At 41.7% G+C, this 25,929-nt stretch overlaps 1 protein-coding gene and 2 non-coding genes across 3 annotated transcripts; 1 reads left to right on the forward strand and 2 right to left on the reverse strand.

Annotated features, from left to right (window-relative positions):
• The first annotated feature begins 5,734 nt into the window (after window positions 1-5,734).
• LOC146395516 (U6 spliceosomal RNA) lies at window positions 5,735-5,839 on the forward strand. The gene has a single exon (XR_014831660.1). It is a non-coding gene; the product is annotated as a U6 spliceosomal RNA (small nuclear RNA).
• Window positions 5,840-16,846: 11,007 nt separating this feature from the next.
• Window positions 16,847-19,486, reverse strand: RPL37 (ribosomal protein L37). Its single transcript, NM_001243603.1, is given in 4 exon segments — window positions 16,847-16,963; window positions 18,348-18,432; window positions 18,666-18,801; window positions 19,446-19,486. Coding segments are annotated over 4 exon segments (294 nt in total). The 5' UTR covers window positions 19,449-19,486; the 3' UTR covers window positions 16,847-16,893.
• On the reverse strand, window positions 17,044-17,123 carry LOC146395517 (small nucleolar RNA SNORD72). Its single transcript, XR_014831636.1, has one exon. It is a non-coding gene; the product is annotated as a small nucleolar RNA SNORD72 (small nucleolar RNA).
• Window positions 19,487-25,929: the final 6,443 nt, after the last annotated feature.

Here is a 25,929-nt window from a genome sequence, read left to right on the forward strand (position 1 = left end):
ACTACATCCCCACCCCTGCTGGTCTTTTTTTTACTTTGCGCCAGTAAGTTGCTGTTTGGGCACCTCGACAGCTCAAGCAGCATTGTGGGTCTTTCCTTCTACTGGATTCTCTCCCGCAGTGTCCTCCCCGCAACAAGCTCTATTGGAAGGAGCGAGTTGGGGATAAGGGTGAATGTGTGTGTGTGTGTCTGGGAAGCAGGGTGTTACCCAACACGTTCTGATGTATAGCAATTAATATTTTAAGATTATCAGTAAAATGTAGACCTTGAACTGAAAACAAAGCTTACAGTTGCATCAACCAAATCAATCAACAAATATTTATTGTACTTCCAGTGAGTAAGAGTTTATACAATGGGGTCATGGCATATCACAGGGGAAGTAGAGAAAGTATGCGTATTTGTAATAGAGTTTTTAAGTGAGTGTAAATAATTGTAAATTATTACTCTAACATGGGCGAAGTCAAGTGTCAACCAAAACAAAAACCAGTTTATGTGATCTCAGTTCTGCCGGGTCATAGCATTTGGGCCAGTGTCAATGGACAAAGAGTTGGACTCTTCATGAAAAAATATAAAAAAGGAAAAGATGTTCTTTTTCCATCCCAATGAAAGTTACTCAGCTCTTCTGATTTTTACATACTTCATAAAATCAAAATAACATGCGTTAAGCAGAGACAGCTTTGTTCCAAGCAAGGTACTGCAGAGGAAGCAAAAGCTTTTGAGCTTAGAATTATATCAGATAATCAGAGAACAGTTACAACCAGCTTTGGATAATCAGTTCCTACTGTATTACAGACTGTGTATATTTTTGAAGAGCCAAAAAGTTAAGAAATCTTTTTTGCAATCTTCCTGTACACTTTAGTTATTCCAACATAAGCTTTTTTTTTAAGATATTTGCTACACACCCATAAACAAACATATTTATAACAAAATAAGGAAAAAATATACATGAAAATTAGTCTTTGTTTCTATAACTGGTCACATGATCAGAGCTGGTGTTTATAACTACCTTATCCCACTACCCATCGTGGTTCATCCCAGGAAACTGGATATGGAGTAGGACCCTGTGCTATACAGCATTGTTTATCCATTCTAAATGTAGTAATTGGCATCTGCTAACACCAAACTCCCACTGCATCCCACGCCCTACCCCCAGACCTTGGCAACCACAAGTCTGTTCTATACTATGTCTGTGAGTCTGTTTCTGTTTTGTAGATAGGTTCATTTGCGCCTTTTTTTTTTTTTTTTTTTTTTTTTTTTTTTGTCTTTTTGTCTTTTCGTCTTTTCTGGGGCTGCACCCGAGGCACTTGGAGGTTCCCAGGCTAGGGGTCTAATCGGAGCTGTAGCCGGTGGCCTAAGCCACAGCCACAGCAACTCCAGATCCGAGCCTCGTCTGTGGCCTATACCACAGCTCACAGCAACCCCGGGTCCTTAACCCACTGAGCAAGGCCAGGGATCAAACCCTCAACCTCATGGTTCCTAGTTGGATTCGTTAATCACTGAGCCCTGACAGGCACTTCATTTGTGCTTTGCTTTAGATCCTACATATAAGTGGTATCATATGGTATACATCTTTCTCTTTCTGACTTACTTCACTTAGTATGAGAATCTCTAGTTGCAACCAGGAAATTTTTGATCATGAGATGTTTGGGGACAGGCAGTGGCTATTGTTGTAATTTTTGTTCTCTTGTTTCCTCATCTTTACCTGCTTGCTTTGTGAGTTTCTGCAGCCTTTTGGATATCTACAAAGCAGAAATAGTTCTCTGGATCCTCTAAAGGAAAAAAAAAACAAACAAACAACCTTTAATCCTCCCACCCCAAAATAGCATCTCATGGAGCTCCCTGGTAGCCCTGGCGTAGGCCACTACTATGGCTCAGGTTCATTCCCTGCCCTGGGAACTGCTGCATGCCAGGTGTGGGAAAGAAAAAAAAAAGGTGTCTTAAACCATTTTAAATTTGCATCATGTCTAGAACATTGCCCAGCAAGTTTCTGTTATTTCCTTTACCCTAAAAGGAAAAGATTTCAAGGTACCTCAGCTCTGTACCATGCCAGTTAAGCAACATGGCATTCAACAAGGGAGCAATCTGAAGCTAAATTTTGCAAACCTAGCTCTTCATGAAACTATCAATTCATTTTTAGCAGAAATATCAGTTTGTTTCTGCCTTGGTGTTATTTTATATTATAATCTACTTAATAAATATTCATTAAATGCCACTGTTTACCTGAAAGTATTGCTAGGTAAATAAAATCAATAATCAAAGGTCAAAGAATTGATTAGGAACTTAGAGGTCATCTTATCTAGGCTTCAGGGTCTCTGTTTAAGCAGCTTTTATTGATTTTTTCCTAAGTTGTGTTAAAAACTGAATTCTAAGGAAGCAAATAATAAGCCTTCTTTATTCCTTTGCTTTTTCTCTTTCCTTCAGTCCTTTTTAAAAGTTTTTTGTCACATTTTCTTCCACCCAGAGACTGTGGGTAGATACAAAGTGAAAAGTCATGGTTCCCTGTCCTGGAGAAGCTCATAGTCTAGGTGGGCAATTCTGTGTATTCCCCTCAACCCCACAATAGATAATATTCACACGCCGAACATTCTTCCACGGTGGAAGTGAAGGTAAACTGTGACTTACCCCCAGTTTCTGGACCCATCAGCTGGTCCCCTATCTTGACAAACTATATTGGAATATAAGTGGGCAGGAGTGACTTTATAGAAGTAACCTTGGATCTGCTCTAGTTTAAGAGGGAGGAAAAGTAAATTGTTTTCAAACTTTAGTACTTCAACTTTTATTAGTACAAATAAGTTACAATACAGCTTACCGCTGATAAAGACAAATCGGGATGACCTAACGCCGTGGTGGAGAACCTCCCATCTCATGGGAAAACTCACTAGTTAGTTGTCAGCAGCTTCCTTTTTCAGTCCTTCCGAGATTCTAACAGAATTGTGCAATCTCTTAGTCTTTTCTTCTTAAGACCATCACAGTGTTAGTAAACCCTACACTGTTAGGGAGATACTATACTTTCTCAATGTCTATTTAGTATAGGTGGTGGTCAGAACTAAAAACCTTAAGCACTATGCTGCTATTAATGCAGCCTAGTATTTCCTTAGTTGTAGTTAAATTGTAACATTCAATTTATTAAACAACAACTAGGTATTGACTCAAAAAACAAAAGAACACAGTACTACCTTGTCATGGCAAAGCAATGTGATAGGTGCTAAAATAAATAATAAATAATATATGTATAATAAATATATGTATACATATAGTCCTAAAAGGGCTTCATGAGAGTAGGCATAACTTCTGTGGAGGTCCACAAAGTCTTTTGAACTAGAATATATTTAGGGGAGCATTAAGAGTTGGTATTTTGTACTCAAAGAGTGGAAAAATAAATGCAATTTAGAAACAGATTCTTTACTAAAGAAGTTGGAAAAAAAAAAAAAGGATTTCCCAACATGGCTCAGTGGTTAATGAACCCAACTAACATCCATGAGGATGAGGGTTTGATCCCTGGCCTCGCTCAGTGGGTTAAGGATCTGGCATTGCCATGAGCTGTGGTGTAGGTTGCAGACACAGCTCAGATCTGGCGTTGCTGTGGCTGTGGCGTAGGCTGGTGGCTACAGCTCCGATTCAACCCCTAGCCTGGGAACCTCCATATGCCACCAGCGCAGCCCTAAAAGACAAAAAAAAAAAAAAAAAGAAAAAGAAAAAGAAAAAAAGTTGATAGCTTCTTTGGGAAGGCAAATTGGGTGACTGAGAGTCAGGTGCAAAGTGCAGACCTTTCCCTGTGTACTCTTTTTAATATTGTAGTTTTAAACCTTATGCATATATTACAGAATTGAAAAAAAAACTGTTAGAGAAAAATTTTTTAAACTCTGACTTCAGTGTGGAGGATAGATTGGAGAAGAGCAAGACCAAGTGAAGTAAAACAGAGGACTTGCAATTGCCTAGTGAAGAAATGATGAGGCAGGCACCATAGATGGAAATGAAAAATTCAAGACCTATTTAGATATGAATAGGTACAGAGGTGGGTGTAGACAGAATGGGAAAGGAAGGAACCTTAATTACCTCATCCAGGTTTCTGGATAATGGGGAATGGAAGTCCAGCAGAAATAATGAATTCTGGGAATTCCTGTTGTGGCTCAGTGGTAACAAACCTGACCCGTATCCATGAGGATGCAGGTGGGATCCCTGGCCTCGCTCAGAGGGTTAAGGATCTGGTGTTGCCCTGAGCTGTGGGGTAGGTCACAGCTGAGGCTTAGATATTGCAGTTACTGTGGCCGTGGTGTAGGCCAGCAGCTGCAGCTCCAATTCAACTTCTAGCCTGGGAACTTCCATATGCTGCAGGTGTGGCCCTAAAAAAGCAAATGAATGAATAATAAAGAGAAATAATGAATTCTGTCTGTAACAGTAAGGCATCTAAGAGACATTCAGGAAAGATATCCAGGAATTTGCTGGTAATAAAGGTCTATTATCGCAAAGAAAGTTCAGGCTAGAGACACAGATTGGGTGCCCGCACCAAAGGGCAGAGTCAGGCAGTAAGCCTAGGTGAGGACTCTACGTTGTACAGATAAGGGACCCAAGGACAGAATACTTAACTTAGAGACTGGATAATTAGAGATCTGGAAGCAATATGAGACTATGAAAGAAAGAGTGAAAAAAATCAGTTTATGTTAAACGGGCTCCAGGAAGTTAGTGATTAAAATTAGTTTGTGGATGTGTCCCTCATTTATCTAGTGTAGATGATTCCCGAGTCCCAGTTTGAAATATTTTTGGGTTAAAATGTTTGTAACCCCCTCATGACAATTATTTCTTTTTTTTTGGCGGGGGAGAGAGGCCCAAGAACTTCCCTCACATGTGGAAGTTCTTGGGCCAGGGATCAAACCTGCGCCACAGCAGTGACAATGTGGGATCTTTAACCTGCTGTGCCACAGCAGGAACTCCTGTTTGTTTTTTATGACTTTGACAGTATTGAGGTGTATTGGTAGATATTTTATGGGATAGCCTTCTATAGGAATTGTTTTTCTCATGGCTAGACTGGCGTTACAGGTGTTGGAGAGGAAGAATACAGATTGCTCTATTTTAATCATAACACATCAAGAGTTTATACTATCCACATGATTTATCAGTGTTAATTTTTGATTACCTAGCTAAGGTTATGTTTGTCAGGTTTCTCTTTTGAAATGTTTTCCTCTTTTCCATACTGTAGTCTTTGAAACACGTGATATGCATTATCAGCCTCTCTCCCAGAGCTTCCTTACCTGCTTCAGTTGCTTGCCTTCTATATCTATCTCAGAGTTCTCATCTGATAATCTCCTTCACACTATCATCCTGGAGAGTCCTTTTACCTTTCTCCTATGTTAGGTTTATTTCTTCCTAATGCCATGCTGTTTTTGTTTTTTGTTTTTTTCATTCTTTCTCCCTGGTTTTGGTGGAACATATCCCACAAGTAGTCCTATCAGAAAGCCTCAGGAGTTTCCGTTGTGGCTCAGTGGAAATGAACCCAACTAGTATCCATGAGGATGTGGGTTCGATCCCTGGCCCCACTCAGTGGGTTAAGGATCTGGCATTGCCCAGAGCCATGGTTTATGTCGAAGACGCAGCTTGGATATGACGTTGCTGTGGCTGTGGTGTGGGCTGGCAGCTGCAGCTCTGTTTCAACCCCTAGCCTGGGAACTTCCATATGCCTCGGGTGTGGCCCTAAAAAGCAAAAAAAAAAAAAAAAAAAAAAAAATGTATGTCGTATAGTGCTCGCTTCAGCAGCACATATACAAAAAATTGAAATGATACAAAGATTAGCATGGCCCCTGCACAATGATGACATGCAAATTTATAAAATGTTCCGTATTTTTAAAAATGTCATATAAAGAAAATGATGCAATATGTACCCTTTTATGTCCAGCTTCTTTCATATAGCATAACACTTTGAGACTCACCCACATTGTTGCATGTGTCAGTAGCTTCTTGCTTTTTATTACTAAACATTCTCTTCCATTGTGTGGATATACCAAAGGGTTATTTATCCATTCTCTAACTGTAACGTTTGTGTTGTTTCTAATTTTGGTGCAGGAACAACCTGTTATAAACATTCACATTCAAGTCTTTGCATTTTCATTTCTTTTGAATAAATACTCGAGTGGGAGTGCTGAGGCTGTATACTATGTATATGTTAAACTTTTAAGAACTGCCAAATAGTTTTCTAAAGTGGCTATACAATTATGCATTTCCCCCAGCAACAAATGAGCATTTGAGGTGTTCCTCATTAGCACTTGGTATTGTCATTTTTATGTACTTATTGACTTGTTTTTGCCATTCCAGTAGTTGTGTAGTGCTATGTCATTGTGGATTTAATTTGTATTTTCCTGATACTGATTTTGAGCACCTTTTCATGTGTTTATTTGCCATGCATCTTTGTTCTTTGGTGAATTATTCAATTCTTTTGCACATTTTAAAAACTGGGCAATTTATTTTCTAAGTAAGTTCTTTTGAATACAAGTCATGTATCATACATATTTGCATATAGTCTCTCCAAGCCTTTGTCTTATGTTTTTATTATGTTGAAGAACAGATATATTTAATTTTGGTGAAGTTCAACTTACCAAATTTCTTCTTTTATAGATTGTGCTTTTTATGCCATGTCTAAGATAACTTTGCCTCAACTAGTGGCACAAAGATTTGTTTTTCTAATAGATTTTTATAGTTTTGGGTTTCACATTTTGGCCATTGACCCATCTTGATTTCATAGTACAAGTCAAGGTTTGAGATTCTTTACATTTAAATTTTTTTTTGTATATGCATGTCCAATTGTTCTAGGACTATTTGTGAAAAAGATATCCTTTCTCTGGAGTTCCCATCATGGCTTAGTGGTTAACGAATCCGATTAGGAACCATGAGATTGAGGCTTTGATCCCTGGCTTTGCTCAGTGGGTTAAGGCTCTGGCGTTGCCATAAGCTGTGGCATAGGTTGCAGATTCGGCTTGGATCCCAAGTTGCTGTGGCTCTGGTGTAGGCCGGCAGCTATAGCTCCAATTCGAGCCCTAGCCTGGGAACCTCCACATGCCTTGGGTACAGCCCTAGCAAAGACAGAAAAAAAAAAAAGGAAAAAAAAAAAAAAAAGAGATATTTCTCCATTGAATTACCTTGACATTTTTTTGTTAAAAATCAATTTAGTATATATCTGTAGCCCTATTTCTGAACTCTGTTATGTACCACTGATTTATATCTACTCATACAAATACTACACTATCTTGATTACTGTAGCTTTATAAGGCCTTTTTGTTTTTAAGCAGTTATAGTTATTCCATTGTAAGCACGTACTATAATTTAACTCATCCTCTACTTAGGAGTTTTAGTTGTTTTTTTATATAAATAATGTTTTATTATACAAATAATGTGGCAAATGCCCATGGGTATATAATTTTGCACCTTTGTGATAGTGCTTGTGTAGGGTACATGTTTAGAAGTGGGAATGCTGATCAATGTTTCTCATTTCCCTCTAGTAATTGGGTCTAGTTTCAGGTCTAGACCCATTTGGGTAATCATAGTGTAAGTAACTAGGCTATGCCCAGATGCGTTCTAAGGCACTGTGTCCAAATTTTTTTTTTTTTTTTTTACTTTTTAGGGCCACACCTGCGACACATTTAATTTCTCAGGGTAGGGGTCAAATCAGCTGCGCTGCTGCCTTACACTGTAGGCACAGCAACTCATGATCCTAGCTGTGTCTACGACCTACACCACAGCTCACACTGGATCCCTAACCCACTGAGCAAGGCCAGGGATTGAACCCACATCCTCATGGATACTAGTCAGATTCATTTCCACTGCACCACAATGGGAACCCCACACTGTGACTGATCTTAAACAATGCCATGTGGCCTATGTGTTACAGAAAAGATTTCCTAATATCCAAAGATCTCCTAATATCCTCTTTGGCCAGTTCACTCAAGAACACAAAAGTGGGAGTTCCCATCATGGCTCAGTGGTAACAAAACCAACTAGTATTCATGAGGATGTGAGTATGATCCCTGACCTTGCTCAGGGGTTAAGTATCTGGTGTTGCCATGATCTGTGGTGTAGGTCACAGATGTGGCTTGGATCTGGTGTTACAGTAGCTGTGGTGTAGGCTGGCAGCTGCAGCTTTTATTCAACCCCTAGCCTGGGAACTTCCATATGCCTCAGGTTCAGCCCTAAAGAGGAAAAAAAAAAAAGAACACAAAAGTAAGAGTGCTGTTTGTCAGACTATGAATTGTATTCTGCCTGTTTGACAGTTGTAAAACAACAAGCTTTGATTAAGCCTGTTTTCAAACAGTTCTTGCTAACACAAAGGCAGGTGAAGTGCACGGTGTGGTGGGCAAGTTAAGTAGATGGAGAAAGTAAGACCTTGAGATTGAAGCTGAGCTAAGTGGTAGACATCTCAGGACCATGCCTTATCTGCTCACTCTGCCTGAGCCCCATCCCCATCAAGTAGCTCCTGAGCCTCAATCAGAGATAATATACCCCAATCGTTGGATAACCCACCCCATGCAGAGTTGACTATAATTCTGTTTTAGACATGACTTGGGCTGATCACTTTTCTCTCTTCCTAGCCTTCTTAGTTCGCTGATATTTTCTCAATACGTAGATAAGTGAATGGCACATAAGACAGTGTACAATTTACAATTATAGACAGACTGTTAAAAATAAGTTTAATGGGAGTTCCTGATGTGGCTCAACAGAAACAAATCTGACTAGGATCCATGAGGATGCAAGTTCTATCCCTGGCCTCACTTAGTGGGTTAAGGATCCGGCATTGCTGTGAGCTGTGGTGTAGGTCACACACGAGGCTTGGATCTGGTATTGCTATGGCTGTGGTGTAGGCCAGTAGCTATCGCTCCAATTGGACCCCTAGCCCGGGAACTTCCATATGTCGCGGGTGCGGCCCTAAAAAGACACACAAATAAATAAGTTTAATGAATATATATTCATCTTGATGACTTGGTTAACATGAGTTTCCCCTAAGAGAAGATCCACTCTCATTGCTCTCATCAAATCAAATTTCTGAGCCTACAATGCTTGAGTTTATAGCATACAGCAGTCTACTGACCATGAAGTCACCAAGATAGATTGTCTTACAGGGTTTTTGTCTTCCTGCTATTATCAGTCATACCCATTTTCTAGGATTACCAGCTATATAGTAATAATACTAAACGATCCTTGACATTTATTACTCTTATGCCTGTGCCAGGGACTGTGCTGAACACTTTATATGCACGATCTCATTTTGTTCTCATAGCAATACTTCACAACAATGTTAGGTGTTAGGTACAACTTTTCTACCACTTTACAGGTGGTAAATATTTTAGCCTAAATAAATTATCTGACCTAAAAGTTAGTAACTTTGATATTACCTATTTATTTACATGATGAATGCAGCACTATTTTACCTATTTATTTTTTGTCTTTTTAGGGCCATACCCACAGCATATGGTTCCCAGGCTAGGGGTGCAATCAGAGCTGCAGCTGCTGGCCTACACCACAGCCACAGCAACATGGGATCCAAACCTCGTATGTGACCTACACCACAGCTTACAGCAATGCCAGATCCTTAACCCACTGAGCGAGGCCAGGGATTGAACCTGCTTCCTCATGGATCCTAGTTGGGTTTGTTAACCACTGAGCCAAGGGAACTCCAAATGCAGCATTATTTCAGATGCAGACAACTTTGCCAAATGATGACTCAACACCTAAACACTAAACTTGTCTAGGGCTGTGCTACCCTGTAGGGTAACCACCATCCACATGAAGCTGCTGAACATCTGAAATGTAACTAATCCTTATTGAGATGTGCTGAAAGTGTAAAATACACACTATATATATTTCGAAGTTAGTATGAAAAAAGTATGTTTTTATACTGATTACAAGATAGATGATACTATGTTGGATATAACTGTTTAAATAGACTATTAAAATTAGCTTTACTTAGAGACAAGTCAGATCATTAACTATGCCACAGCAGCAACTCCCACTTTTTCTACATTTTAAAATATGGCTACTACAAAATTGTAAAGTACATATGTGGTTTGCATTTGTGGCTCATGCTGGTTCTGCTAGGACAATGCTTGTCTATCACATGTTATAGACATTTATATTGGCCAATTCTGTGCAGATCTTATTTAGGCTGAATCTGACCAAGAGCTCTAAGCTGTATTAAAATGATCCTTGGTGATTCAGAGGCCTACGGTTTCTCCTGAGGCAAGTTCCAATAGTATGGGGGGCTTTCCCAATGCCAGGCCCCTAGTGTTGATGGCTTCTCCAGAAGTACCAGTTCCTGCCAAGTGCACTGGCCAGATAGCCCTAATGACCAGCTTTCCCCGGACCCCCCTCAGGCAGCTTCAGAACAGAACTGTTGGGCAAGGTACCGCCCCATGAATGGCTTCCCCAATCACCCCTCTGGTGGCTTTCCAGCAAGTCCCAGAAACAAGACACTTCAACATCCAGTAAGCCATGCTCCGCCTTCTCAGACATCTGGATTTCAACTCTCGGGGTGAATAGGCCTCTTCCTTGGGTGTGCTATCTCAGCTCTAGGGGCGGTGGCTTATTTCTGATCTTCCTATAGAGTTAACTTGAGATTTTACTAGCCAATCCCTTATTACCCTAACCTCTTAATCTTTTCCTGTTCAAGTTACCATGTGACTTGTCTTCCCGTAGAACACTCACTAACGTACTATTTTTGTTGAATGTTTGCATTTTTGTACTCTACATGTTATTTCTGGTTATTTACTTAAAATTACCATGTTTTAACCCAGTAACTGAATAGTTATTTTGCAAATACTAAATGCCTGCCTATACTCACATCTACAAATTTTAGCATTGGTCTTAATTCAAGTAATTGAAAAATACCATAAGGTATGATGATACTGTCTTTAAATCTGCCTATAGTTCATCTACTCAGATTTGAAGGGTTGTCTCTGATGAAAATGAAATTTATTCAAAATTTAAAGATGTTCAAAAACTTAAAACTATTGAGGATTTTCCTCTATATTATATTCTCACAGGACTTTCTTGGGGTAGGGGGGAGTTTAGTCCAATACCAAAATTATATATGTGAATGATATCTTAGGTCTCTGTAGTATGTATATGATTACCACTGTGGTTCCACATCTCATAGACAAGGATTCTATTTTATGAAGACAAATTTGCTACAAAAGTAATCTTACATTGTACAATACAATGTACATTCTTGCAACTCTCAAAGCATGGCACCATGCTAACTCATAGGCATATGTTCCCAGAGGATTTCCTCCCCAGAGCCATCCCTAATTGGACAGTACTCTCTGAGGCTTCCTGTTTCCTATATCTCTCCCCTCTAGGGGAGTGGCTTCTCCTCTGAGGTATGTTCCTTTGCAACACAGGGACCATAAGCAGTTTCTGCTCAGACTGTGCATTCTCCACTGAGGTGGTTGAACCGTTTACTGCCATGCCTTCCTTCCTCCCATTTGCCCCAAATGGTCTTGTTTCTGAAACAATTTATTTGCCACCTGGTATTAATCCATTTGCTTCCTCCTCCACCACCTCTACCACCTGCCCTAACTTAAGGAATATAGACCTTTCTTTTCTCCATTACCACTTTATCAGTAGTCTTTTTAAAACCAGAAAATTCCCCTAAAGGAAGTACTTTTTTCTACATAGTAACTCTAGAGTTCAAATCATTTTAAACATCTGAGGGCAAATCAAAATCTTTGTGTATGTGCTAGATGTTTATTTACAGATCTAAACAACGCAACACAATCAGATTAGGGCTCTTCTTGCTGCAGAAAACTACCAAACTAAGAGATGCGGCCACGCACAACAGAAATGCATCCAAGAACCTGGTCCTAACTTTCAGAATCCTTAGTCAGATCAAGGTTATAGAGGGGCCCAAGGGAGAGACTGATAAAGACATTTCTTTCAATAAAGTTTTAAGTATTCAACCCAACAGTCTTCTAGCTCTAAGCCTAGTAAGGCAAACGTCAAAGGAACCACTCTAAGAACTTTGAAATATGCTTCCTACAACTGCTTTTTGGTGGGGAGCCAGGAGAGGGCTGCTACTATGAGATCAGGCCAGGGATGTGGGACTATTTTCTGTGGACCAGACTTGGGCCATGCAGGAGGGATAGCATGGGATCATTTTGGATCCACTCTACAGGGCCCTCAGAGAAAAGCTCAGGAGGAAGAGGCTGGATCTTAGGGGCTAGGAAGGAATTACAAAAGACAATTCTGAATTAGGATGGGAACTATAGGAGAGGTCATACAAATACCCAACAGAGAAGTATCTGTGGGTCCATATTGTTCACCCACCCAGCCAAGGAAGAACCATCTCATCCCATCCCTCACCTCTCCCCCTCCTCATATCTACTCTTTAACTCCACTGAAGAGTGAATCTGCAGCTCACAAGCCCCAGAGTATGTGTATAGGAAGAAGGCTGAGATCAGAGGGATCGTGCCCTCTGTTCTCCATTGCTGGCTCCAACTCAATTGAGGCCCAAACTGGAAGAGTTAGGGTTACATCAACTTTGAATTTTGACTATTACATAGGACCACACATTTTACCTATTGAAATAAAACTGTTTTTACAACTAATCATAACTGGAGGATTATTTTTTATTGTCTGAGTGACCTAAAAACACAAGGGTCAGATCAACTCTTCATCCTGGGGCACCAGGGCATTTTACCACTGCATAAAATAGTTTCCTTCTTTTTTAAGGGCTGCACCTGCTGCATATGAAGTTCCCAGGCTAGGGGTCAAATTGGAGCTGCAGCTGGTGGCCTACACCACAGCCACAGCAATGCCAGATCCAAGCTGCATCTGCAACCTATGCTGTAGCCTGCAACAACACTGGATCCTTAATCCACTGATCGAGGCCAGGGGCCTAACCTGCATCCTCATGGATACTGGCTGGGTTCTTAATCTGCTGAACTACAATGAGAATTCCAGCAGTACCAGATCCTTAACCCACTGTACTATGCCAGGGATTGAACCTAAGCTGCTCCAGCTGGGCTCTTAACCCACTGTGCCACAGCAGGAACTCCATTGTCTTCGTTTATTTTTTCTTGTGTTTTTTTTTTTTTTTGTCTTTGCTATTTCTTGTGCTGCTCCTGCGGCATATGGAGATTCCCAGACTAGGGGTCCAATCGGAGCTATAGCCACCGGCCTAGGCCAGAGCCACAGCAAAGCGGGATCTGAGCCGTGTCTGCAACCTACACCACAGCTCATGGCAACACCGGATTGTTAACCCACTGAGCAAGGGCAGGGACCGAACCCGCAACCTCATGTTTCCTAGTTGGATTCGTTAACCACTGCGCCACAACGGGAACTCCTGTCTTTGTTTTTTAAACTAAATGCAGTTCCTCTCTGCCTGATTGCCCCTGAAACTCTAGCAAGTTAGCATTAGTCTTGCTCTACTGAAAACAAGGCTTATGGAAAGTAAACACTAAATCATGCCAAATCCAGAATCATACAAGTGTCTTTTAATTTAATGCACTTATTTTGGCCATGCCTCTGGCATGCATAAATCCCCAGGCCAGGGTTCGAAACTGTGCCACAGCAGTGACAATGCCAGTGCCTTAACTGCTAAGCCACCAGGGAACTCTCAATTCTTAAATTTAAAATCTTTCTCCTTGGCCTCAGCCACATGACAGTGCTGAACAGTCCCTCAAATATTCTTTCTTGGTTTTTGCCACTCAGCCCTATCCTAGATTCTGTGGGTAACTCTGCATCCACTGGAGTCAACTTCAACCACCTATTTTTGCTTCCTCTGCATTTTTAATGTTAGCTAGCAGAGCAGCATCATGACAGGTTATTATGTTGAACAAACTAATGAACCACTTTCCTCTGGTCTCCTATGGTCATCTCCCCAAATCTTTGAGCCTCTCCCATCTGTCTTCTTTCTATAGTTTGTGTATTTTCAAATAGTTTCAACCATCACTGAGTCAAGGATGGTTCCGCTGAAGTTCAACCAAGAAAGTGAAGTCTTAAAAAAACCGAATTCTTCTCTCATCATTTCTAAATGCCTATTGTATGTCACCCCGCATGTCTCACCACCATCACCTCCTCAAATCTTTAACCCCTAAAATCAATTCCCCTTTCAACTCCACATTCATCACTTTCAAATGCGGTGCTCCAGCAGCTTTCCACTGCAACTGCCACCAGGTTTACTCAATTCTTCCAAGATACTTCCTCCTGGTGTCCCACAGGCATCTCAAAAAACCCCCTAACTCCAGTATTTCCCCCTCACCACCTCCTTTCTATATTTCCACTCAGCAAATGCACCACCTCCTTGGGGCCCTGGTCAGAAACATCAAAGATGCCTGACATTTCTGAGGCCTACTGCGCTGGACACAATGCTATATTTTTGTGACCTCAGGGAAGCCTGACATAGTCTATGATACAAAAGGAAAGGGGGGCCTGGAAACTACTCTACTCCCTTTGATTCAAGGTTTCCATGGTCTCAGTAGAGACCTCTCCCTACAGCCTGCCCCACTGCTACCTTAGTCCATAACCTCATGATTTTTAGACTATTTAAGGACCTTCAAAGGTTCCCTTATAGCACAGTGGATTAAGGATATGGTAATTACCACAGCTGTGATGCAGGCTTAAACTGCTGTGGGGTTTTAATCCTTGGCCTGGGAACTTCCACGTGACTAGGGCACAACCAAGAAAAAAGAACCTGTTACCTGATTTTCTAGCTTTAAGATTCATCACATCCACACCATCACCTTCCATGTTAACCTAATCTAACGCCACTTTGTGTGCTTAAAACCTAATGATGTGTCATTGCTTCAGGTTAAAGGCCAAACTCTCTTGTACGTACAAGACCTTTTATGATCTGACAAACCACATCACCTCTGCCTGTAAATACATGAAACACGAAGACATGTTGGGTCTCACCTCAGATACGCGCTGGCAATACCCACCTGGTCCTCAGTACCCTCTGCCCAAGAAACAAATCTGTTAGTTGTGGCACTGGCCCCCGTCATCTTTTGTCAGACTGACATCCACTGACCAAACCAGTTTTGATCCTCAAGAAATCCATCATGAGAGGTATCAGATATGAACTTTCTGCAAATATGAACAACTGAATCTACCTGTGTGCATTCTATACTGAAAATATTAATTCACCTCCATCTCCTTCCTATTGCTTCTCCCTGGGTCTTAAAATGAATTTTAACTGTGATTGGAGCAGCTTCAATTTGTATGACTTTACGATCTATGGGTGCAATTACTGTTGCACTAGAGAACTTCCCATTGAAACTTAATCAGTTTTTCAAAGGCCACAGGCACTGACAAAACAAGAGATAAGCTCACCTTATACTCAGGCCTTCTTTAATGCACCACTACCCACCTCTCATCTCCCTGTACCAAATGTTTTCTGACTCAGGATTTAGAAATCCCACAGGTCTTCAGGTCAGTCAGTGCTCATTTGCCTTGAAGCTTAACATTTACTCCATCCTGGCCATTACCTATCTTAATGGGCCTCTCCATCACTCAGGAATCACCCATTAGAACACTTGAATATCTCACAAAGATCTTAAGCCCAAGTTTTATTTCGGTACTCTCATAACAAAATCAAAACCACTATTTTTTTAAGTCAAGGGCAATTTCACAAACTTGAATTTACAGCAGTGGTCACTATAAAACCTTCATTTACTTGACTACTGACTATGCTCACAAGCCCAGTTATCGCTAGCTTTCCAGTTTACAACTGGGCACATGCATGGCAGTAAAATCAGACCAACAAACATCAACTATGCATCCCTGACATTCAAAGAACCAAGTCATTATATTGAGTCTCATACGTTGGGAGAAAGCCCAATGCAGATTTAGACCAACAGGGGCTTCAGTACAAGTAAATGCAAGCTGAAGCCTGAATGACAAATTAGGAGTTAAAGAAAAAGCAGAAAGGAATTAGAATTTTGGGAATGCATTCCAGGGTGCAATAGAATTAAGGTTAGTGAGGCAGCACAGATCACAAAATCTCCTTCAAGGCCAGATTAAGGATGCTATTTATTGGAGTTCCTGTTGTGGCTCCAGTGGAAACAAATCTGACTAGTATCCATGAGGACTCAGGTTCCATCCCTGGCCTCGATCAGTGGGTTAAGGATCTGTGGTATAGGCCGGTGGCTTCATCTCCAATTTGTCCCATAGCCTGGAAACTTCCTTACGCCAGGGGTGCGGCCCTTTAAAAAAAAAAAAAGGTTATTTATCATCAATGTAAGCTTGGCCACATTGCTATTTTATGCTACTTGTACTCCATTTAATACAATTCTACTAGAGATTATTATCTTTTAATCTACAATTGAGTTTATACCTAGTCTTTCTTCACATTCTACTCAACACACTACATTTGCACATGGCCCTATAAACTTTTGTTGTTGACTCATACCTAGCAGGTTGCTTTATTTTGCACTTAGCTGACCACCTTAAACTGTACGCACAGTATACAAGCTAGGTGCCAAGCAAGCACTTTTGATACTAGGATGAGTTAAGATCACCTTTCCAAAACAACTCAAACAACCCTTCATGTTTTCACTGGTACTCCAAACCATATCACACATGATTGATAACCACTCCCCAAAGACTAAGATGAATGTCACTAAAATGAATTATGCATCCACTTACTCCCAACATTTTAAACATTCATACTTGTAACGTGAGTGGTGCTTTGTTCATTCCCTATATTTTTCACATCACCTGCCAGTGTCGCTTGCTCAAGTTACCTTGTTAGTGTTTCAAAACAGCCATTTGACAAGTAATTCTGATTTGAAGTTGTACATTCATAAACCAATAGTATATAGTAAATCATAAATACCAAAAGCCTATTAAAAATACCTTGGCACACCAGATAATTTTTTAAAACCAGAACATTTATTGCGTGACTTTGCTGAAATCCTTAAGATGAACTGGATGCCGCAACAGCTGCCCTCTTGGGTTTAGGTGTTGTTCCTTCACGGAATCCATGCCTGCATTGTGTTAGAAACAAAAACCATTACTTCAGCAATGTCAGCACATACATCTTAATTTGTATTTAAAAACACCTTTGAGCTTATCTCAGTTAAATGTTGAAATCAATATTAAATTCATATGTTCAGACATTTATTTTTACAACATCACTGATAAGCTGCAATATTTATTTCCTTCTGCTTCAAAATATTCATTTCAGGGAATGAATCAACTGCAATTGAAAAAAAGAGCAACATATTTGGTTCTATTGATCACTGGGACCAGTATTTCCCCACTGCTTAAGATTCCTCAAAAACGGTGAAAAACGGTTCTTAAGCTATGAATCAGAGCCTACTCTGCTTTAGCCAAGGAAAAGCATGTTTACTGGTAGTCATTTTCTTAACTACTTAACTGTGCTTTACATCTTAACTCGTTTAATATTAACACTTAATGGAGTAAAAATACTGTTACTCCCCTTTGGAGTAACAGGTTAAAGTTGGCTTCAATTCAAGCTCTTAACTTTTTATTAACAGCTGCACCCCTGGGTTAGGGGAATGGGAGCTGCAGCTGGCGGCGTAGGTCACAGCCACACAGGACCTACTGAACTAGGTCAGGATCAAACCTGCACCCTCAGACAACAGTGGGTCCTTAACCTGTTGGGCCATAACAGGAACTCCCTCCTAACTCTTACGCTAAACCAGCAAACCACTGAATTCTTAACCAATAATGCTGTATAATCGTCTTAAGAAGAAACAAAGGTCACCTTGGCACAAACACATATAAGGGTGTTGTGTTTACAAAGCCCCCAACTATCTTGTGATCTTTTAAAATTTGAAAATCTGAAATTAAATGGGAGGTCAGATACTTTGCTAAATATCCTATAGTGTAGAGGATGCCCCCCTTCCCAACAAAGAAAGCACCTCAATTGAGACCTTATACAGATTAACCCCTCAAAAACTACCACTAAAATGCAACTTCTCTATAAGGGTTAGGTTGGAACTGAAATTAAAACACTAAGGCTTGTCTTAAATTAAGACTGTAAAATTTCTTTCTATACACATCCAACAGCAACTATGACACTTTTCTGCAGCAGACTTGCCTAAAGCAGTAAAACGAAAGTTCTCATTTATACACTATTTTCTTGACAAGTTTTGGTAAGGTATGTATGTCGCTATGTAAGCAAACTAACATCATCACACTTTCAGGAACCTAGCTCCAACTATGCTCTAGACATTTGCAGCTCATACATTTACTGAAAGATTAATAAACAGAATCTAGACAACTGATTAAAAGTTATGGTGGCAGAAGAAAAAGCACCTTGCAACACCTCATCCCTATTGACCAGGGTAGTTGAGGGTTGTTATTCAATCACACGGAACTAATGATAAAACATGGAAACTGTACCTGAATCTGCGATATACAATTTTTAGGTGCCTCATTCGACCAGTCCCGGTGGTGTTTCGTCTTTTAGCTTTCGCACTCCAGTTATCTAAAACAAAAACTCATGTTAAAGTTCTAAATGGGTTTTCTCACCATCTTGTAAGCAGTCAATATACTTAAGAATGCCTACCTTGAGTTTTAAACCCATCTGTATACAAATGCAGTTTCCCCAGCTACCAAATAATGTTCCAAGTTATGCCCCGTTTAGGTACAGAACAAGCAAGAGACTATCCTCAACCTCAAAATACATTTTAAGTCTACTAAACTAAAGCATTAACTTACACTTCCTCTTTCGCTTGGCAGGGTAGCCACACTTGCCACAGGTCGACTTCTGGAGATGGTAGGCCTTAGAGCCACAGCGGCGGCACAACGTGTGCGTCTTATTCCGACGCTTTCCAAACGATGACGTTCCCTTCGTCTGCAAATCAAGGGAATAAACGATTCTGAAATCTAGTAATTTCTATACACGGTCTCATGTTTTCAAGTAAAAAAACTACTAAGATTATCTATCTTAGTAGTTGTGATAAGACTATCACAACGGCTGAAACGGAGGGAGCTTCAATTTTCTTAAATGGTATTATCAGAGGTCATTACCTGAGTTCCACATCACCTAAAATCACCCTGCCGTAATTTGCTGTTTTGAAATCTGTTACATTAAAACGGGGGAGGAATAAAGCGAAAGACTAAATGCGGTTTTCCTACCCACCCCTACTCTAGAATCTAAGAGCTCCCGCCTGGGACCACCGCCAAAGATTCTTTTGCTAACAGCTAAACACTCTAAAACTATGCCTCTTCCCTCAGGTCACACTCGAATCGCTGAACTGTGCGGGCTCCCCAAAGGTGAGACAAGAGGCCTTAGAGAAGCTCCAACTCCACGGCTGCAGACTCGGCACCCCCTGACTTCGGAGCCATTCTTCTGACACTCGAGAGCCCCCGCATGCCCCTTTCCGGTCCACTGGTCCCGGTTTTGGGAAACCTTGCCTGCCCCTCCACGGATAGCAGGCAACGGAGTTAGACGGGCAGGATGGAAGCCGATTCCGAGAGCCCTTACATACAACTCACCATCTCGCCTCCGCCACCGTGACCAAAGAGGCCGGAAGAGAAAGCACTTCCGCTATATTTCTCTCAGAAGCTTCCGCCCAGGAGAGTACTTCCGGAAGGACGCGGTGCACCATTTTCAAGCTTCCGTTGCCTCAGTGTGGGTGGGGTCGAGAGGAGGATCCGGAGCCAGGCAAGGCCAATAGAAAGCTAAGCGGGGCGGGGCTTTCAACTTTTTGGGGCTCTGGGGCACGCATCTTCGTGGGACCCGTCTTGTTCTTCAGCTGTGGTTAGGCTGGAACTTCTCTTCCTCCCCTGCAGTTGTTTCCCTCCGGCCTTCGCGTGTTCTTAGAGCTGTGGCTACATCGCGTTTTCCGGCCTCCGGGCGGATGGAGAACCTGCGGAGGGAGCTTGCTCCGCCCCGCGGTTCGCGCGCGGACAGAGTGTTCCCGGCTCCTATGTGGGCGTCTGATGAGACAGAGGACCTGATCTGGGAGAAACCAGCTTCTCTAGGGTTGCTCGTCACTCCGACCCGAAGCTTTTGGCTGATTCCTACTGAGAAGTCGCTAGGGGCACGGAGCTGAGCTCAGAATCTAAAGAGAAAGGCAAATGTTTTTTTCTAGTTGTAATTTAGAGGCGCATGGTTTGGTGGCAGATCTCGTTATGCCAGGGAAATCACACGTGAAACTTGTTGAATATAGTTTCCTAAATGCTAACGTGAGGAAATCTGGTTTAGCAGCTTTGGGTAGGACCTGGACATCTGTGCTTATGGCTCAGCGGATTAAGACTTGACTAGTATCCGTGAGGATACGGGTTAAATCCCTGGCCTTGCTAAGTGGGTTAAGGATCCAGCGTTCCTGAGACCTGTGGTGTAGGTCGCAGATGGAGCTGGGATCTAGCTTGCAGTCATAGTGCCCATTCGATCCCTAATCTGGGAACTTCCATGTGCCCCAGGTGCGGACCTACAAAACCAAACAAAACCAAAAGCAAAAAACCCCAACACTTTATCGTGTTAATGTTGGTGGTTCCCAGACTTCTTTGATAAACGCTAATCCAGTTGTAATCTTCTGGTCTAGGAAAGCCCTCACTCTCACAAAACAATAAAATAGCCAAACATTTAAGAGTTAATAGGAGTTGGGGGAGTTCCCGTCGTGGCGCAGTGGTTAACGAATCCGACTAGGAACCATGAGGTTGCGGGTTCGGTCCCTGCCCTTGCTCAGTGGGTTAACGATCCGGCGTTGCCGTGAGCTGTGGTGTAGGTTGCAGACGCGGCTCGGATCCCGCGTTGCTGTGGCTCTGGTGTAGGCCGGCGGCTACAGCTCTGATTGGACCCCTAGCCTGGGAACCTCCATATGCCGCGGGAGCGGCCCAAAGAAATAGCAAAAAGACAAAAAAAAAAAAAAAAAAAAAAAAAAAAAGTTAATAGGAGTTCCCGTCGTGGCGCAGTGGTTAACGAATCCGACTAGGAACCATGTGGTTGCGGGTTCGATCCCTGGCCTCACTCAGTGGGTTAAGGATCCGGCGTTGCCATAAGCTGTGGTGCATGCTGCAGACACAGCTCGTATCCTGCGTTGCTGTGGCTCTGGCCTAGGCCGGTGGCTACAGCTCCGATTGGACCCCTAGCCTGGGAACCTCCATATGCCACGGGAGCAGCTCAAGAAATGGCAAAAAGAGAAAAAAGAAAAAAAAAAAAAAGTTAATAGGAAAAAAAAAGATCCTAAATGTGAGTGCTTTTTAAAGGAAACAACTCATGACCTATCACTTGTGAAATCTTAGCATAAGTAATTGACTACATGCTAACAGAATAAGATGAAGTGCAGGAATTTAAAGTTTTATTTTGACAGGTTAACAGTTGATTAGTGCCTAATAAATACTAGGCTCTTCTAGAAACCGGGAATAGAAACATTAACAGGACAAGGTCCCTATCCTCAAGGAAGTGGTAAATGGCGAGTGGGTGGTTCAGGGGAAGTGCAGCCAGAAGAGAGACAGCCACCGTGTTAGTGCCTGGCCCAAACTGCAAATCAGGGGAGACTTTGGATCAGGTGCTGTGTTCGCTCCCCATTGCCATTCTAACACTTTAGCACAAATCCAAAGGCTTGATAAGATAAATTTAATCAACTAGTATAAAGTTTAAGTTAGACAACATGAATACATTCTGGAGAGCTGCATTACAATATTGTGCCTGTAGTTAACAATACTGTGTGGGCTTATGGACAACAGTCAGCTGGTCTTTAACCTGTAGCCAATGAAGTAATTTTCTTTCTTTGCTTCAACACTTTGCAGTCTTTCCCCTGGGTCATAGAGGTGGAATGCTGCTAACCACTTCCAGTTTGGTTGCTGCCCATTTTGGATTGATTTTGTTTTGTTTTGGTTTGTTTTGTTGTTGTTTTTTTAGGGCCACCAGTGTGGCATATGGAAGTTCCCAGGCTAGTGGTCAAATTGGAGCTATAGCTGCTGCCCTGCGCCACAACCATGGGAATACATGATCTGAGCCTATCTGCGCCAGATCCTTAACCCACTGAGTGAGGCCAGGGATCAAACCCGCATCCTCATGGATCCTAGTCGGGTTTGTTACTGCTGAGCCACTATGGGACCTTCTTTGATTGATTTTTGAATCTGCCTCAGTTCTTATATTTCATAGCCCCTGGTGACTACTTTGACCCCACCCAGACAATTTTCTCTTCTCAGGGTCAGTTGAGATGAGACACCCTTAATTGTCCTTTGCCTTGCGACCTAACATATTCACAGGTTGTGGAGATGAGGACATAGCATCTTTGGGCACAGTTACTATTCTGCCTAGTATAGGTGTCATGATACATGAGATCAGGGTAGACATGTTGAGCCCAAGTTCAAGTGCTTGAGGCAAAATAAGGCCAAACTGGAACATGAGTTTGGAGCAGAAGAAGGTTAATTGCAAGGACTAACCAAGGAGGATGGAGTGACTAATGCTCAAAAGACTTGAGCTCTTCAATGGTTTTGGAGTAAGAGTTTTTAAAGGCAGAATCTAGGTTGAGAGCTGCAGGGTGTGTGATTTTCTCATTGGTTGGTGGTGAGAGAAGAGGGTGGTATTCCAGGAGCCTTCTGCTCAGCCATCTTCCACCTGGTGGGGGCCTCTGTTCCTATAGCAGAACTCAGGCCTTCATCAGGTTATGTATATACATTGGGAAGGAACTAGGACTCTGCTTTATCTCTGCACTATTCTTTCTTCACAGCCTTTCTTTTGTTTCTGCATTCCCTCCCTTCCCTAATTAGTAACTGTTTGACTCTACAGTTTAGAACTCAGGGGAGGTCAGGAGGCTGAAGCTTTTTTCCTTTGAAGAAAGAAAGGAACATGGAAAGGCTTTTGTGCCCAGGAGGGCCCCACAGGATCCTGCTCAGTTTTAGAAAGGGTAGGATAGGTAACAACCACTGAGAAGTCAAATAGTTTGATAGGCAGTATATGAGAGTCTCTTTTACCTCAGACATTTCCCAAATTGTAAACGTCAGAGTGAAATATTTTTCCCCCGTTGCTTTTTTTGGTGTGCTTGAACTTATACCATTCTGGTCCTGGTTAGGTGGGCCCTTGGGTCTCCAGAGATGAAGCCAGTTTAGAATCTCCAGGTTTCTATCCAAATGCCAGGTTTAGGTCAGGAGTAGATTGACTTCTGAAACAGATGATTTCTGCTGTTACCTACACATTCGTCTCATGGCATTTTGCCTTTTGGCAGAGTGATAGAGACTTCATAAATCCTGCATCCATGGTTCTAGTACAATTCAAGTATTGCTGAACAGAACTTGCAGTAGATGTCCTTTTTTTTTTCCCCTACAATAGGTGAAATTACTGCCGACTTCTCTTAAAAACATGTAACTTAAATTCCTAGCTGCGAACAAAATTTTTTCTCCTGTTTCTTTGGATTTGGTTTGAGGGATGTATTTTCAAATTGCCATCTCCTGGCCACCCCTCCTCCAGCTCACTTCCAGTTTCATTCAAAGCCTGTGCAATGCAGATTTCATGTTACCAAAGAACTACATTTAAACTTCCTTTCCTAAGTTTAATTTTTACTGCAAAATATCCAACTTCAAACAAAACAAAACAATGCTTTTCTTCCCATCAGCTTTGAGATCTCCTGGAGTGGGTTGTTGTGGTAAAAGAAGGTATTTAACAGGGCGCAGTAGGTAGGAGGTGGGGTTTGAGAAGCTGGTTATTGGAATACCTTAACAAAGAAGTTGAATAAAAAAAAGAGTGTTGCCAAAACTTGGCCTCTGTCCACCAGTGCAGAATAGAAACATGGAGATAGTTTTGGATAAAGGAGAAAAATAGCTCTGTTGCTTTGCCAGGCAAAGGAGGCTACCTACAACAGGCTAATGCCCTAAAGACTGTGCTGTCCTTTGGAAATGTAGAGGAGGTAGTTTTATAGTTTTAGAGCGGAAAATAGGGCCACAGATGAAGGTCAGGGTAGATGCAAGCTTTCATTCTTCAAAGCTGGTGTTTAGTGGCCCTGGGACTAGTTCTGGTAGTCCTTCTTTCTGGAATGAAAAATAGTTCACCAAATAGTTAATGTCTTTCATTTGTTGAGTGTTTTATTATTATTATTATTTTCTTTCTAGGGCTGCCCCTGCTGCATATGGAATTTCCAGGGCTATGGGTCAAATCAGGGCTGTAGCTGCCGGCCTACACCATAGCCACAGCAATGCCAGATCCAAGCCGAGTCTGAAACCTATGCCGAAGTTCACGGCGATGCTGGATCCTTAACCCACTGAGCAAGGCCAGGGGTTGAATCTGCGTCCTCATGGATACTGGTTTGGTTGTTACTGCTTAGCCATGATGGGAACTCCAGGATTTTCTTATTATTTTTCAACCTTAGGGATACCAGAATTTAGTGAATCATTATCCTTGGTTCCTAATAAATGCTCAGCATTGGCCCATGCGTGTTGTGCTTTCATTTACATGTTTAGCTATTTACCTTTACTTATGATAATCACTTTAAGGGAACCATTGACTGAAACTCCTCACCTTAGCCAGGCACAATAATGATTGGATAATGGTTGGTTGCTTGCATGAGTTGTCTCATAACAGGAGGCCCTGATAAGGAACATGGTGCTGCCCTGAAGGCTAACAGGGAGGACTTGGGAGGGGCCCATAAGAGGGAGAAGGCAACCAACCTTCCAGAATCCTTGGTGCTGGAATACTTCTTGGCTGAGAGGTGCGGGCACCACTAGGAAGGACCCTGAGCCGGATGTGGGCCAAGCAAAACTATTGGCCAGCGACAACCAGGAAACTAACCCCATGACCATAAAACCTGAGACTGTGAGCCATGTGGCAGAGCAGTTTTCTTGGGTTCCCTTACCCTGCTGGTGTCTGCCCTGGTGCCCCTTCCCAGTAAAGTCTTTTGCCTTGTCAATGGGTCTGAGTGTTAGACAAGAGCTCATGCTCGGGCCCTTTCATTTTTATATAATTATATTGACTCCATATATATTCTTAAAATGTGCATGTATCTATATTTACAATATTTTGAACTTTTTAAAAAGGGTATCATACTCTGTATGTTTGGGGACTTAAAATTTCCCCTTAGGGAGTTCCTGTTGTGGCTCTGTGGTAACGAACCTGACTAGTATCCATTAGAATGGGGGTTCAATCCCCAGCCTTGGGGTTAAGGATACGGTATTGTCGTGAGCTATGGTGTAGGTCACAGATGTGGCTCGGATTCTGTGTTGCTGTGGCTGTGGCGTACCCTGGCAGCTGCAGTCTCATTCAACCCCTAGTCTGGGAATTTTTATATGCTGCAGGTTGGGCCCCCCCCCCAAATTAAATGTAACATATATCTACATATACATACCTATATACTATGCATGTTAACTTTTTTTTTTTTTTTTTTTTTTTGGTCTTTTTAGGACTGCATGTGGAAGTTCCCAGGCTAGGGGTTGAATTGGAGCTGCAGCTGCCAGCCTATGCCATAGCCACAGCAACACGGAATCCAAGCTACATCTGTGACCTACACCACAGCTCACAGCAATGCTGGATTCTTAACCCAATGAGTGAGGCTGAGAATTGAACCTGCATCCTCATGGATACTAATGGGGTTCTTTACCCACTGATCCATGATGGGAACTCCCCATGTTAACTTTTTAGTCAAAAATAGGATCTATAACTTGCTGTTTTCCATAATAATATATTATGGATATCACTACTTGTCAGTAGGTATAGATTTATTTCATCCTTTTAAACTACTTTTTGGTGTTTCATTGTTGATATATCAATATTTTTCCATAAACCCCCAACTTATGAACATTTGGGTTGTTTTCAATTTTCTGCTGTTATAAAAAGTTTTAATGCAGATTCCTGCACATACATCTTTGGGCATTTTTTGGATTATTTTCTTAAGATAATTTCCTGGAAGTGGAATTGCTGTGTTGAATAGTATGAGTTTTTATTTTATTTTAAAAGTATTTATTTTAATGAATTAATTAATTATGGCCACCCCCATGGCATACAGAAGTTCCTGGGCCAGGGATTGGACCCGTGCCACAG

Source organism: Sus scrofa, chromosome 16 (genome assembly GCF_054392235.1).
Source record: "Sus scrofa isolate SSC_HxYL_T2T_F1_AM1 chromosome 16, Sscrofa_HxYL_maternal_Yorkshire_Landrace_v2.0, whole genome shotgun sequence".
Classification (NCBI taxonomy): domain Eukaryota; kingdom Metazoa; phylum Chordata; class Mammalia; order Artiodactyla; family Suidae; genus Sus; species Sus scrofa.